The sequence below is a fragment of the Phaenicophaeus curvirostris genome, chromosome 19, assembly GCF_032191515.1.
Source record: "Phaenicophaeus curvirostris isolate KB17595 chromosome 19, BPBGC_Pcur_1.0, whole genome shotgun sequence".
Lineage (NCBI taxonomy): Eukaryota > Metazoa > Chordata > Aves > Cuculiformes > Cuculidae > Phaenicophaeus > Phaenicophaeus curvirostris.
Window position 1 is genome coordinate 8794122 of NC_091410.1, and position 15221 is coordinate 8809342.

Consider the following 15221-nt stretch of genomic DNA (forward strand, 5'->3'; position numbering starts at 1 on the left):
GAGATTGTTCCATCTCTTAGTTCTTATTAAAAACATTTGTCTGCTTTCTAAGGAAAGCTTTTCCCAGGGAAGAGAGGTGTCTTTATTAATAAAATAAATCATGGCAGACAGCCAATCAAAGGCAGGTTCAGTGGGTGCATGGGGAGTGCTGTGCGTGTATGGGCTTAGGACTTCATGTGCATAAAATAGAGAAAATCACCTTAGGGGAGGAAATCAGAAACGTGGAGCATTCCTCCCATAGAAGCCAGGGAGGGAGAGTTGTGGAAACTGAGAGCTCTCCTGCACCCCGGTGAGTCCCAGAGAGCTCAGTGTCTCCCCGTGAGAGCTGAGGTGCTGCAGTCGGCCCCCTGGGCATGTCATGCGTGCAAGGATCTGGCTCCGCAGCTTTCACTGCCGCGGCAGGAGCAGCAGCGTGTGTGACAGCGATGGTTCCGTTACTGGTGTTTTCGTTTGGAAATACTCACTGATGGGGTAGAGCACGGACTGTCCTTAACAGCAATGTTTTAGGTAAAGTTTGAGCAAAACAAAACTGTTTTCTAATAAAACAAGGAAGAGAATTGATTTCCCCATTACTTCTGTAAAGCAGCTTTAAAAGACCGAGTAAAGGGTTTCTGCAGAAAAACTTGCATGTTATGCTGTACTAACCAGGAATGTTGTGTATCCTTGTCGTTCGAGTGGGTGGTGTATGTGCAAGGGATGAGGAGAATTCTCTGTCGGAGCTTGCTGTGGTGTTTCTTGATTGCTGCTTGTGTAATCGGGCAGGACTGGCCATCCGGTACCGCAGGTGTTGGCTCAGTTTCTGTGGAGCGCGCCTTTCCTAGAATTGCTGTTCCTGCAGCAGCAAGGAACAAACAGCCCTGGCTGGTGGCTGCTGTCTTTTGGGAACTTCAGCCCCGTGAAAAAGGCAAAGAGTAAAGTCTACCAAGTACTGGTGGGAAAAGATGACATTGATGTTTAATTCCAGTACTTCATTTGGAGATGCTGCCTACCATCATAAACAGGGAAAGACAAGACAACTGTTCCTGTAATGAATAAATATAAAGTGACTGTGAGTGCATCTTAGTCATATTTAATTTATGAATTTAGTTTTGCTTCATAGACCTTGCTCTGAGAATGCTTTCACTGGAAAGATTGAGGGATTAATTTCCAGTGTAAATCACTGGCTTAGTTTCAAGCTATCGTATCGGATTTGATTTATCGATTATCTAATCAAATAAATGGAGAAAGAAAATACTGCATTGTGAGTTGTCACTGTGCCAGGAGAAGCAGATACCTGCTCTGATCTGTACAGAAGTCTTTCCTCTTCCTGAAAACTCTGGTGGCAAAAGGCTGTTCTGCTAACCACAGGCGGTCTTGGAGTGAGAGGCACAGGAAAGCCTTCTTGCCAGCTGTCAGGAAGCCCTGAGTCAAAGAGAGTGGGAGCCAGCATCTGTTATTTCTAGGACTGGCAGAACATGCAGGCAGGAGCTGGTAAGGATCCTGGAAGGTGAGAATTACATAAGGAATCTTTCCTGATAAATTCCTGCCTTGACTTCACCTCTGTGTCTTGGCTGTTGTTCAAAGTCGTGGTAGAGAAGGGAGCTTTCCGTGCAATTACTGCAGTGGCATTAACCAGGGAAGAACTGTGTTTACTACTGGAGCAGTCTGCTGAATCTTCCCTGCTCTCCTCCAAACGCTGACTGCCATGTCGAGAGGGAGAGACAATGTGTGAAAGGAGAAAAACTTCGTTGGCTTTCAAGTGGCACTGCGACTGTGGGAGGTTATAGAATCGGAATTGGTTTCTGTCTGAGTGGAAGCTCAGGAAGGGAATTGGTGGCGTGTCATGATCCTTATCGCCTAGCGCTGTTTGTGACTCCCACGTACCTCTGGGAGCTCTGCTTGGAGAGAGCTGAGCAACAGCCAAAACCGGGCTGTTGTTTACTAAAATGATTTTCTGATGCTTAGATGGGAGCTGGCTGGGAGGACGACAGACATAAATGATGAGCCTAAGTAGTTAGCTCTTTTGAATAATTTCTCTTGTTCCAGCCAGCAGCAGCTGGGCTAGAGGTCACGGCTGTGCTACACACACATCCTGATGTGCTCTCCTACTTGCTTGTCACCAGAAGCTCCCTCATGACGTGTTCTGTGAGGTTCGTATTTCCATAGATTATTGCTCCCTCCAGACAAGAATCTCCATACAGCACCGGCCTGCAGGCAGGGGGCAAGGAGGAAAGGATTGTGTTTTGCCTGCGTGCTCTGACTCTTTTTGCTCACTGCAGTGATGTCTAAGGATTCGGCTGGTCAAAACCTTGCCTGGTTAGCAGAAGTACACTAATTGCCTCTGTCATGCTTCACTGAACCAGTACAGAGCATCTCTGCCAGGTTACAGCTGTTTGCAACACTTCTTAAGGATAAGTTGAGTTCAGCAGAGCTGATTTCGTTAAGGATATTGTACCTTTACTTTCTGATAACACTTTGGAAATATCCACAGGGGGTTTTCTGTGTTATTCTTGCTGGTTTTGTTCTCAAGGCTCCGTCACCCTCCCATAGTATTGCAGAATCGTGCCAGGTTTCTTTCTCTGCAGGCTCAGGCCCTGTTACTCTCTCTCTTTAACTCAACTCTTCACCAAATTCCAACCAGCATCAATCAGCTTAATAACAGCAGTGGGACTGGCGAGACCCGGAGTCTGAATCAGAAGTGGAGCCACCTAAAGCGAGTATCTAGTGCTCGGCAAGTGTATTTTGGGCATTTTCAGCTGTGATCCCAGCTGGACCTGGGGAAAGCTCTTGGACACACACAGATCCTGGCGGAAGAATCTTTGCAGGAACCTCCCTTACCATTTTTAAGGTGATGACATCCTCGGTCTGCAGAGCCTTTGGCACAGAGAATATGATTGAGTCAACTGTACCAAAGCCAAGACTTTAACATATGCCCTAAGTGTTCTGCTGCAAGGTGCTGGTTACCATCATGAAGTGATACATGGATATAACCCCTTCAGAACATAGTGGTCCTCTGAGCGAGCATCTGGGACTCTGTTTTGTTCGCATCTTCAGAGGAAGAAGAGGAAGACAAGGATGACAAAGAGAGGCTAGCGGAGGCAGAGGCCACCCTAGAGCATACGTGAATCGTGGGGGCTGCAGGAAGATGCCCAGGCACCCGACGTGGACCAGACCAGGTAAAGACACCCATCCATTCTCTGCTGCTCCCCGGGAGGAAGGGCTTTTGCTGGGGGTGGTGTCCAGCATTCAGGTCTGTCACATTCAAGCAGCACACCAGCAGATGCAAACAGGGGAACTGAAACCAAAAGCAACTGATTAAACAGGATTCCATGCAGGAAAATATAGGCAGGGCCCTTCTGTTTCCCTCATCAGCTGATGCCTCGCTTGTGCATTGGATCTCAGTAGTGTGCTGGGGATCTGAGGCAGTGAAAGAATCTCTCTTTGATGTATTCCTGGTATGTCTACAGAGTCAGCTTGGACTATTGCCATGCCTTGAGTTCAGGGTATCTGGAGGAGGGAGTTGTGTGCAGTAGCGAGACTGGGTGTGTTTGGTTTCTGTGGAGAAAACGCTTTTGCTGACCTGGCATCGCTGTTACATCACCCAGCACAGCTGTTACCTCCAGAATGGTCAAAACAATCAGAGATCACATCTAATGGGATATAGAAGGATATTGTCAGCGTTAGTTCTGGCCAGACAGGAAAGAGGAAAAGCCTTAAATAGTGGTCGTCAGTAAAGATGCTTTTGCTCTCTACCCGAGGACATGATGATAACCATTCTAATTGCTTTTTTAAGGCTCCATGGATGAATGCAGGATGAATGCTACGGTTGAAGGACAATAAATGCACTCCAGAGACTGCAAAAAGAAGACAAGGTTTCAGTGAGGAGAAGGGACATGCAATAAACGTGTGAACATTCATGGGATTGGACCGGGCACTGCCTGCAGGCAGCCTAGCAAGGAGGAGGTACAGGGACTGCAGCAGCCTGCTCTGTGAACACGCTCCCCTCAGAGAGCTTGGCTCACACGCTGCAGCCTCTCGGGGATGACCACGGATGGGTCACGGGTGCTTCACAAGAAGTTTTAAAATCATCTCTGTATACGTTTTCAAAAATAAACATTCTGACATTGTTGGGGTGGAGAAGTTGTACTCTTTGTGCAGTAAAATCTTGTGCTCTTGCCACGTTCATCTTTATCTGCTAGAAGAGTGCTTTGCTCAACTGCGTAACTGTGTATTTCATAGTCCTAAACTGTGAAAATGCTGGGTGCCTGTAGGAGAATTCACCATTCTGCTCGTTCCCACCTTTTCCCCTGGCCTTTGAGGTCTATCTTTAATTTATTCCTGGAGAAGCTGGATTTTCATTAAGGTGTAGATGTAATCTCTCTGCTCTTGAATCTCCTTTGATGTATTCTATCTTAGGTTTGTTTATTGCTTTACATTATTGGTCATTTGTCATTGCCTCTCTAATAGATGTTGTAGTCTTGAAAAATTGTAATAGTAGTGCTTTTTTTTTTCCTCCTTTTTTTTTTTTTTTGCCAGGAGGAAAGGCAGAGGATGGAGTTCTTATTTTTTTATTTATTTTAAAGATGCAGAAGTTCAGTTCTTTAATTGTTTGTTTCCAAGGTATAGAGCATTTTTGAGACAATACGTGTAATAGTGACAGTTTAAGTACTTTTTTATTGAGGGGGAAAAAAAGTGGGTGTTTGTGGGTCATGGGAAAGAAGCAAAAGGGCTTTGTTTTTTGCGTCTCCCCTATCCAAGAGTTACTCCTTTTGGAACAACTGTAATTTCTTTCACCCAAAGAAGGTGGGTTAGAGTCCTGTAGCTCAGCTATGTAAAGCATTAAATCAAAGACTCATCCTGTGTCACTGCTGCAGTGGTTTTGGGGCTGAGATCATCTGAGTTTATTCCTTTTGATCCTGTACTGTGACTAAGGGCGTGAATACTCGTGGTCTCTGCCAGTTGTAGGAGCAGCACCTTGGCTGCTCAGCTCCCTGGCCAGAGCTGCAGGTAGCACTGGAGCAGAATCCTGCACTGGCCTGGCTAGAGGACAGGTTTTGGAGGAAAGCCATGGAGCGAGCCGAAGCCTGGAGCTATGGGGTGTGAATAAATGTAATAACATAAATCAGAGTGGCTGTGTGCTGCTCCAGGGCCTCTCTCCAATTTCAACTGGAAGTTTGTGTGTAATCAAACCGAGATGACACGGGGACATCATTTTCTTGCAACCAATTCTGGTATGGGAAACTGAAACCGTTGCCGTTCCTAGTAAATGTGATGTTGGTAACTTGAGCACCTCAGGGATTTGAAAATAAAGTAATGCCTTTTTTGGCCTGCAGTCATCTAATAGCAATAAAAGAAAGATTTTAATGTGTTCTGAACTTTCTGTCTGTATCAAAGCTGTGTTCTCTCTTTAATCTCAGGATTGCTACCTGATGCTTTTCAGCTGAAAAGTGTTAAGCAGAGTAATCTGTATTGCACCAAATTCGCACTCGCATTGTTTAGGGAGGAAAGGAGTTACAGGGACTGGGTGTGCAGGGGAAAGAAGTTCCTTCCACCCTATTGCCTGTGGTACAGCAGTGGGTGACATGAATGTGTGGCTTTTTAGAAACCCCATGTCATTCACTTCAGAGAAATGCCTACAAATTAAAGACTAAGTACTGGACAGTAAAAGGAAAGGAGAAAAGATTACAGATGGTGGGGAAGATTTAGATCGGAAAGATGTGCCTATATGTAATAGCTTAAGGTCCTACGAGCTCCTCTATTTACTGCCTGAGGTGGAGAGCCTAAAAATTTATGGCTTAGCTTGTCATGTGTGTGTATGAGCATGTGTTGCAAAGGTAATTCATGGAGTTTTGATGGTTACTGTTGTTTTGTGTTGTCCATATTGAAAGATCCCAGAAGAGCATGACTTGGAGAGCCAGATTCGCAAGGAGAGGGAGTGGCGGTTTCTGCGCAATGCTCGTGTCAGGAAGCAAGCCCAGAAGATCATCCAGAAGGGTGAGTGATTTCCCTCTTGCCTATGCTGCAGGCTGCATCCTCGAGCTTCAAGCACTGTGCTTAGCCAGGACACTGAACTGTAAAACCTCAATTAACCACGACCCCATGCTAACTCTCACATTTTAAAGGTGCCTGTTCCCTTTCCTGTGTACAGGGGGTTGATGCTGTAGGGCGTTTCGCTAGCTCACCTTTCCGTTCTCAGACGCCTATTTTGTTCACCAGGTCAGGGGATCGACCGCTTAATGTCAAATGTATGCCTTCCCCTTGGAAAATTCAACCACAACGCTGCGCTAGAGGATGGCGTGATTGGTCACCAGTGGTGTGCTCACCTAGAGCATGCCACCAGGCTGGCCAATCTCATGTAGGAGCAGAGGAGCTCAAGACTAATGACTCCTTCACAGGAGGGAGTTTGTTGTGAAAGCAGGCTTCCCTACCTACAAGAACTGAGAGAGCATCCGATTTCCAATGCAGGTATTGGTTCCCAAGTCCTCCTGGCTGACATGCAGCAGCTGAGCACTTCAGCCGTGTACCCGATCGCAGCCGGCACCTCCACAAGAGCCAGAGCAGTCAGCGTGAAATCAATAATTCAGAGGCCTTTAACAGATTCTGTTGATTTACCATTTGGGCTTTTCCTCCATGTCCTGTAAAGTTGGGACAGATGCTGTAGATTATGTTTTTAAAGTGATAGAAGTCAGAATGCTACAGGATAAACCTCAGAGCTGCAGTCTGGCGAAGAAGGCTCACGGGGTTTGATGTGCCAGACGTGGTTTGACCAGCCAGTCATGGCAAACCAGCCCTGCCGAGCTGCTGGATGTGTCTTCTGCCTGCTCAGGAGGCATCATAGCCATGTCTTTCACATCCCCTGCTCTGGTGACCTTTGTAAATGATTGCTTACTCCATATATCCTGGTATTTTTTTTAATATTTGTAGAATCATAGAATCACCAGGTTGGAAGAGACCCACTGGATCATCGAGTCCAGCCATTCCCATCAATCATTAAACCATGTCCCTCAGCACCTCGTACACCCGTCCCTTAAACACCTCCAGGGAAGGTGACTCAACCCCCTCCCTGGGCAGCCTCTGCCAGTACCCAATGACCCTTTCTGTGAAAAATTTTTTCGTAATATCCAGCCTGAACCTCCCCTGGCGGAGCTTGAGGCCATTCCCTCTCATCCTGTCCCCTGTCACTTGGGAGAAGAGCCCAGCTCCCTCCTCTCCACAACCTCCTTTCATGGCTTTACATGTTTCGTTCTCGTGTCTCAGATTCCTGCTTCAGAAACCTGATATTGCCTTTTTTTAATGACTCTTTATACTTCTTCAAGGCAGCGGTTGGGCCAGAATTCTCTTAACGCAGGAATTTATTCTAATATAGTGGAGCCCAATGAAGTGCCCTCAGGAATTTGCATATTTGAATTATTCCTGCATGTGTGCCTTGAAGAGCAGAGGCTGGGGAGTGGCATTTATGGGAGCTCTTCTCCCAGCAGCGTTCCCAGCAGCAGAGCCGTGCGGGTGGGTGGTGGTCCTCTCCTGGGACGCTTGCTGAGGCACAGGGAGTTAGGAATAATAATTGCTGAATGAAGAACTGCCCAAGGCTCAGCCGCCTGCGTGTACCTCGTTGTCTGGAGGTTTGCTGGGCTTGAGTCAGTACAATGGGTAGCTTAATGTCATGAAACTGCAGAATATCATAAACTGGAGTAATACAGAAATGAAACTGAAGCCCAGGAGATGGCTTGGGAGGTCTTTTGAATACAAAGAAGAGGATTTTTCATGCTTGCCTGAAGAAGTCCAATCTCATTCTGAACAGTGTTCATATCTGGTTGCTTGACCTGAGTGACTAAAGTGCCAGTAGTCATTAAAAAAAAATGAACATGTGAAATATTAAAAAGAATTAAAGTAGACTTACAATCTTTTAATGAAAATTAGATTAAATGGATACATTCTAAAACAAACAAGAACTGAGTAAATGTCTCCTGGGTTACGGTTTTGTGTGATGAATTCATGCTGTGCCAAAAAATTGCAGTGTCAGGGGTACCAAAACTGTTTGTGAATAGCAAACTGCTCTGAAGAAAAGATGGGAAGGTTCTTTAACTGTCATTTTAATGTCTCCGTGGAAAAATATATTTTTCATTTGCAAATTAACCTACAATTTGAGAGAAGTGAAATGGAAGGTTAAATAAATAATCCACAACTATAATGAAATACTGTGGTTTAAGTCAGGAAAAAGTGTTTTATTTTTTTTATTTTGAAAAGTGTAATGTTGATTTTGCTGTCAACACAAACCGATGTTTCTCTCGGTGTGGTTGTGCCTGCCTGCTGTGTTCTCTCCATTTACCAAAGTGAAGGACCCCCAATTTGTCTCCACGATGTTTAGTTTGTACCTTAAGACGTGAGACTCAACATGGGGGTTTCAGATGGTTCCCAGAAGGAGGAAAGTGCTGGGAAGTCTGGGGGTGAGCACTGAGGTGGGAGGCGGAGGAAGGTGGTAACACGTGGTGCTGGGAAGCTGGGGGGTCCATGCCTGGTGTGATGCTCCCAGCACTGAGCTGTGGCTGCCTCCTGTCCCCACTACAGGCATTTCCCGGCTAGATGATCAGATCTTCCTCAACAGGAACCCAGGCGTCCCCTCCGTGGTGAAGTTCCACCCGTTCACGCCCTGCATCGCCGTAGCCGACAAAGACAGCATCTGGTAGGAGTTTCCTCATCTCTCTGCAGCACTTGCTGCTCTGCCACCGCGCAGCACGTGCAGACGGATCCAGAGCAGCACATCAAACAGTGTGTATGGATTATCACAGGATGGCACTGCCATACGTTGTTCCTGCTCTTTTCCCTGCTCCCTTCCCACTCTCAGGGCAGGGAGATGGAGCACAGTCCTCCGGGAGCTCAGAGCCATGGTTGTAAGTGTGTCACCAAGTCATTTTCTAGGAGGTGCTAGGTTAGAGGGCTGCAAGTGAATCCTGGCATTTATAATAGTTATTTAAAATTGGGCTTTTATCCTGTTTCATTTACAGAAGGTAAATTATTAATAAAACTATGCTGAACACCAAAGGAGGAATATTGATTTTGTATCCAGTGTAAATAATTTTAATTTTGCTGTAATAGGTAGATCTCTTCTGTAGCTTACACACAGAACAAAGAACCGATATGATGATTTTTTCCTCTTCCAGTTTTTGGGACTGGGAGAAAGGGGAAAAGTTGGACTATTTTCACAACGGGAACCCTCGCTACACCCGGATCACAGCAATGGAGTATCTGAATGGACAGGACTGTTCCTTGCTGCTGACTGCTACAGGTAAATAATGTATTTTCACATATTATGAGGGCAGGACTGGGGGGTCTTCAGAGAATTCCAAGTCCGTGTGAGCTGTTCTGGTCCCCTTGCTCTCCCCTGTGCCTTGCCTGCCTCAGTTCAGCTGAGGGGACGTTTCCAGGGCCAAAGCTGACAGTTGTTTCTGGCAGTACTGAAGTATCTGAACTGCTTAAGTAAGTGCCGCAAAGGTTTTCAAACAACTAACAAATCAAATACCTACTGAAACTTATTTCCAATCACGACTTTATATGTTATATCATTCTGAGCCTTTACATATCGTTGCAAGTTCCTGCTAGCATCCTCCTGCATGATACCTTGGCGGTGTGGGTTTAGTCAGTTAAAAGCTGCTGCCCAGAACAGAGAAGGTAATCATGCTGCAAACAAGCTAGAAGAAATCAAATTCTGTTACTTGTGTAGTTTTAAGTGTAGAGCTGGCAGGGCTTAAGCACTGAACTTCTCGGATAGTTCTGATAGTTCTCAGAACTATCTGGTCCATGCATCTCACCCAGGGGAAACAATTCTTTAGAGAGCCCTGTTGCATCCCGTAAGGTAGCATGAAGAGCTCTTGCCCATTCGTTGGTCCGTAAAGCTGTGAGTGAGATCTGCTTCTCTCCCAAGGAACCATTCTAAGCCTGTCAGTCCAAGTGCTTTCAATAGCTTTTCAGACTTCATGCTGAAATGTACAGATTTGGTATAATTAAGAGAGGTGGAAGAGGAGCTGAGAGGGCCTTTAGGACATTTTCCTTTCAATTTATTGATTCTTAGCACAAAAGTTGCACAGATGGGGAACAAATTGAAAAAAATACGTGATGTTCCTGAAAGATTTGCTGCTGATGGGCTGGGCTTTGATTCACCTTCTGTGGTGTTGTATTTTGTATTTAGTAGGATACTTTTGTGGCTCTTTGCACCAACAGCAAGGAGGACAGAGGTGAATCCTAGAGAAAATGAACAGGTTAGAGAAAAGGAGACATACAATGTCAGATGTTATTTGAGGGAAGGAGAAAAGCTCTTCCAGAACAGTTCCCAGTAGAACAATACTTTAGGTTTCATGGATGTGAGATTAGAGACGAAAAACAACCCTAATAAAAAGGATAAGTTCAAGGTGACACTCTCAGTTTTGGAGTTTGTATGACTACAGTTCTGCTTCTGTTCTGCCTTTCTTGTGCACAAGTAATTATGAGACTTACATCAGCAGTGACATTGTATTGTGTTCTTTTTCTCTGTGCTCCCCAAGATGATGGTGCCATCAGAGTGTGGAAGAACTTCGCAGACCTGGAGAAGAACCCAGAGATGGTAACTGCCTGGCAAGGGCTGTCAGACATGCTGCCAACTACACGAGGTGGGTCGCCACAAGATTTTGTGGAGAGATCAGGTAGAAAGAATTCGCGATGGGAAGGGTTTTTTTCTAGGGATGGGGAGAGTGAAATGGATTTCTCAGCTTCAGCCATTGGTAACATCCTTGTTCAACAGTCTCTCGCCTTCTGAAATGGCCTTTTGCCAGGCCTTGGTGAGGAATTACTTTTCCAGTTCTCACAAAACAAAGCAACAAAACTGAAAGCCCAACAGAGCAACCTCACACACACACTGAAGAATAAACAGAGCAGCCTCTTGTTGGGGAGCAGAAGGATGCCAAGTTCTTGTTCTTTACAAGCTTCACAGTAGCTGTTTTGCCCAAGCATTCTTCTTAATCACATTTGCAAGGAGAGAACTGTAGAACAATGATGGAACTGGGCACTGCCCTGCTCTGTGCTTGGCATGGCAGAAGATTATTCTTCACTCTTGGGTAGGATTGTAGTTCACTTACTGCTTCTTTCCTTCTGGTGGGCTGCTCAGCCTTTGCACAGCTTTGCATGTTGCGCCTGGGACCTCCTTTAGCCTGAACTCAGATTTTGGTAATCATTCTTCACTGTTTATTGTGGATCAGGAGGTGGCAAGAGAATGCAGTCTAAATCTGACACGTGCAGAAGGACAGCACAGTTAGACATTGACCTGCTCTGAATGTTAGAAAAATTGGGTAGAAAAAGCTGTAAAAAGGAGCCCTGGCATCCAGCCATGCACAGGATGAAGCCAGCAGACCGGTTTGAGTAACCCTGAAGTCTATTTTAGGGCAGTAAAGGAGGTGGACATTTCTTCCTTCCGAGACCTGGTAATGTACTAATGCTCTAACGATAATTCTCTGCCTCTTAAATATTTTTAATCAAGGCTCCAAGTTTTTCTAGCTGTGCGGTATTTCAATCAGCACTTGGGGGATTGCTGTGGGAATTGCTGTATGAGGCTCCCTGGCTTGTGTTGTGCAGGAGGTCAGATAAGATGACCGTCATAATTCATCCTGACCTTACAATCCGACAGTTCTCATTTCTGAGCTGCTGTGGTTCATCACAGGAGGCTGACATGGCTCTTTTAGCTATTCATTGGATTTTACTAGTGCTGCCTTGTTGAACTCGTATCTCTTATGTTTTCTTTAACACCTCATGGTTCGTCTCTGGTGTTGTAGGAAGGAGGAGCTGTGTTTTAGGTGACTTTAGGCTCTGTGCCTCACTGCAGTGCATGCACAAAACTGATTATAAGCTGCTGGAAGCTTGCAGCATACTGTGAGAACCTGCTCTTTGCAGAGATGTCGATAAAAACAGGAGGAAAACAGTGGTAACGCACCAAGTGGTGAAAGGCCTGGGTCTATTTCAGTGGAGAGGAGAGTGTCCATTAATCATTTCAAGTTGCCCTCCATGGTGTCGCTCAGTTGGTCTGTATGTATTTCTTATCGACACCAGCTTTCCTGAAGGATGTTGATTAATGTTTCCCATCCCTGGATTCAGGATCTTACTTCTTTGGTACTGGGTGCAGACTTGCTCAAGCAACTGGGAATTCCCCCAGACTGCTCTGATCATTGACTTCTTGCTGCATCCTTGGACTTTTCAGGGAGGATGCTGAGAGCTGTTGATGGAACTCTTCGGGCTAATTCCATTTTCCTGCCTTACTTCCCATTTGCATCTTAGCATCGTGTAGCATTTGCTGATTGCACCTTACTCTGTACAGACCTTTAATCCAGCAGAAAGGATCATTAGCATCAGTGTTTGGCGTTGCTAAATAGGTTAAAGAGCTGAGGCAAGAGCTGAGTTAGCTGTAAGAGTTGAATGGTTACACTTGCTAAAACAAGAATGTTGAAACTTTTAAGTCTGTTCTCCTTAAGATCTTTTTTTTTGCCCTTTTCTTTCCTGCATGGTCTTAGGAAGTCTGGGTCCTGTGTTCTTTGCCTCTCACCTTCACAGCAATAAACTTAGGTTCAGAAAAAGAGAACGACAGGCTTCTTTGTGGAGAGAGAAATAAATGTAGTCACTTCAAAAGAGCTATGTGGATCAAGTCCGCTGGGAAATGAGGCTGTTTTGAACAGTAATCTTTTCCAGCCAAGACCATAGTTGTGGGCCAGCACTGGCCCACAAAACTGAAGATGCTTCTTTGAAGCTGTAGAGCTCAAGGAGTTTTACTGGAGTTTGTCTGCCCCTACTGTTGATTTCCTTCTTTCCTCTCCCACCCTTTTCTCCTGTGTCCTATTCATCTCTGAATTAAATAGTTGTCTTGACAGCAGCCAGAATCCTGACTTCTTGAGGCAGTTTTCCCACTTGCAAAAGGAGAGAGGCATACGCAATACCTCAGTGCATCCTTTGGAGGCCTGAAACACATCTCCAGGTTGCCAAAGTAGTGGGAGGTCAGCAATAACTTGGATTTTCACACTTGTTTGAGTTGTGCAGCCCAAGATAGAAGAAATGAGCTGATACAGCCAAGTTAGTATGTTAAAACTCTGTGTGGGGACAGTTGTTCAGGAGTAGCTTGGCCCCAGTTCATTGCACTTAGTTCATAGTTGACTTGAGGCTCAGGGTAGGTGAGTCTCAATTGAAACACTGGCAAACTACTGTGTGGGCACCCTCTTTTTTTCCAGTGTAAGATCTATTGATTTTGGTCTTGTTTAGATCTGTGTTCGTGACGCACCAAGAAAGTCTCTTTTAGTCAAAATCAGGGTGTTTAAAGCAGCATCAGTAGTGGGTGCTCTAACGTAACGTGGTGACTAGGAATCCCCAGCGTGAGAGATGGAGGGGGCTGAGAAAAAGGCAAAACACCTGTGGTTAATAGCCCAGTGTTCCAAAAGATGTAGGAAAAAACAAGCATTTTCTGTTGAGCAGCGTAGGAAGAACGCAAACCTGCCATGCTCTGAAGCATGATTTCATAGCAGGAGGCTTTGGGAATTCTGGCAGTTTCTATAGAAAAGGGAGTTTGAAGGCTGCAGGTTGTGAGCTTGCGGAGCAGCACTGAGCCCCATCACTCGGTGTCCGCAGGAGCACTGGGTTTGGACCCACTCTGGAGTTGCACTGCTGGACAAGCTGGGTCACCCCATGCTCAGGCCACCTCTTACCACAAGTGGCCTTGCTTGTGCTTCTGAACTTAACCGCTGTGTTTTGTATGTCTCTGTGACAAAGGGAGACAAGCCACGGTCCCCTGGTCAGAATGGCTTTGCCCTTTAAAGCAACACAATTCTGGAATTTGGAAAAATAGACACATATAACCAGCTGCCTCACAATTACCAGATGCTGTCTGCTCGGCTGTTCCCTCCCCAGCATTTTGTGTGCTCCCTGCAGACGCCTGTGTTTGTTTCCCTTCTCCAGTTCAGCAAATAGAACCAGTATATCCCTTCTAAAGGGGCACCAGGGGAGGACCAAAGGGCTCAGCCCAGTCTCTTCCTGAATACCTGGAGCTCCTTGTGCAAGATTTTCCAGGGTTATCCCAACGTGCCTCCCATTTTCTGCCGTGCTGCAGTGCTCTCTTACTGCCTACTGGCTAGAAACCAGTCTGTAGCTGTGGGTTGCTCAAATGGAGCATCCTAAGTTCTTCGCAGTCCATGCCTGCTGTTTAACTGCTGTTAACATACAGGGCAGAGGAGCCCTGGCACAGCCACCCTCACTGCGGAAAGCCCAGACCTTGCAGGGCAGCAACCTCCTGTTCTGCGCTTGGTTCAGTTGCTACAGATGCCGTGGGTTATTTGGATTTCCGTCTGTCACTTCCTGATGCATTTTACTTTGGAACAGGGACGAGATCTTGCGAAGGATAGTCTCCTTGTTCAGGAAGAAATGTCAAATCTGTGCTGTTGTCAGCCAGCCAGAATCCTCACTTCCCACATGACAAGTGCCACCATTGATGGCTTCCCGGGGAATGCTGTGACTGAACTAGTGCCTGCTCTCTGGATGGAGGCATGTGCTGCTCTTGGTGCTTCTGCTTCTCTTTTATGTTCTTCCCTTCAATTTGAGTTGCTTTTTCTAATCCTTTTTTAAGATTTATGTTTGCTCTGGCTGACCAACTTACCCTTAGCATCAACCCCTTAATCCCTGTCTTCTCACAGGTCTGGCCCGAAGGGTTTCAATCTATCTTGACAGAAGTAAACAGGGAGGTGAGTGCTCTCTTTCCTGTTACCTTTGATCAGCTGGGGTGGGAACGATCTCCTCGCCTACCTTCGGGTTGGTTGACCGACTGGTTGGTTTTTGTGGCATTGTTTGAATGACTGCTGGGTCCTTGTTCCTGGAAAGCTTTGCTGCTTCTACCTCTCCTGTTTCTCGCCTTGTGTCTGTGTCCGTGACAGCCATGAGAAATGCAGGGAGGGTGTCTGTGCTGTCTAGATAAGAGTAACCAACCACTGGGAAAGGGCATATTCATCTCGTGCTCAGAGCTTCCTGCAGCGAGAGGAGGTATGGATGAGATGTACAAGGCTCTATTTTCCTGGAAGATTTCAAAGCATCCCTGGACAAAAGGGTTTGAATGGCAGATTCTGAATGTGAACCACCATTAAGCTAATGTGGATTTTACTGGGGTTTATTTATAATACACTTTTGCTGTAAAGATCATGTGAAAAAGGGGAAGCTGATGAATCTTTCCCAGGAGGCTTAGAATAGTGGGCTTC

The 15221-nt window shown here is 45.9% G+C and overlaps 1 protein-coding gene across 3 annotated transcripts in view; it reads left to right on the forward strand.

The window, feature by feature from the left end:
• Positions 1 to 15221, forward strand: part of RPTOR (regulatory associated protein of MTOR complex 1) — a 147573-nt gene that overhangs the window by 115640 nt on the left and 16712 nt on the right. For 2 of the 3 annotated variants that reach the window (XM_069872897.1, XM_069872900.1), the window contains 5 exons: positions 5868 to 5973; positions 8545 to 8659; positions 9138 to 9262; positions 10515 to 10619; positions 14667 to 14714. In XM_069872897.1, coding sequence (XP_069728998.1) covers positions 5868 to 5973; positions 8545 to 8659; positions 9138 to 9262; positions 10515 to 10619; positions 14667 to 14714 — 499 coding nt within the window. The remainder of the gene's footprint in view (positions 1 to 5867; positions 5974 to 8544; positions 8660 to 9137; positions 9263 to 10514; positions 10620 to 14666; positions 14715 to 15221) is intronic. The other variant, XM_069872899.1, reaches the window with a different exon arrangement.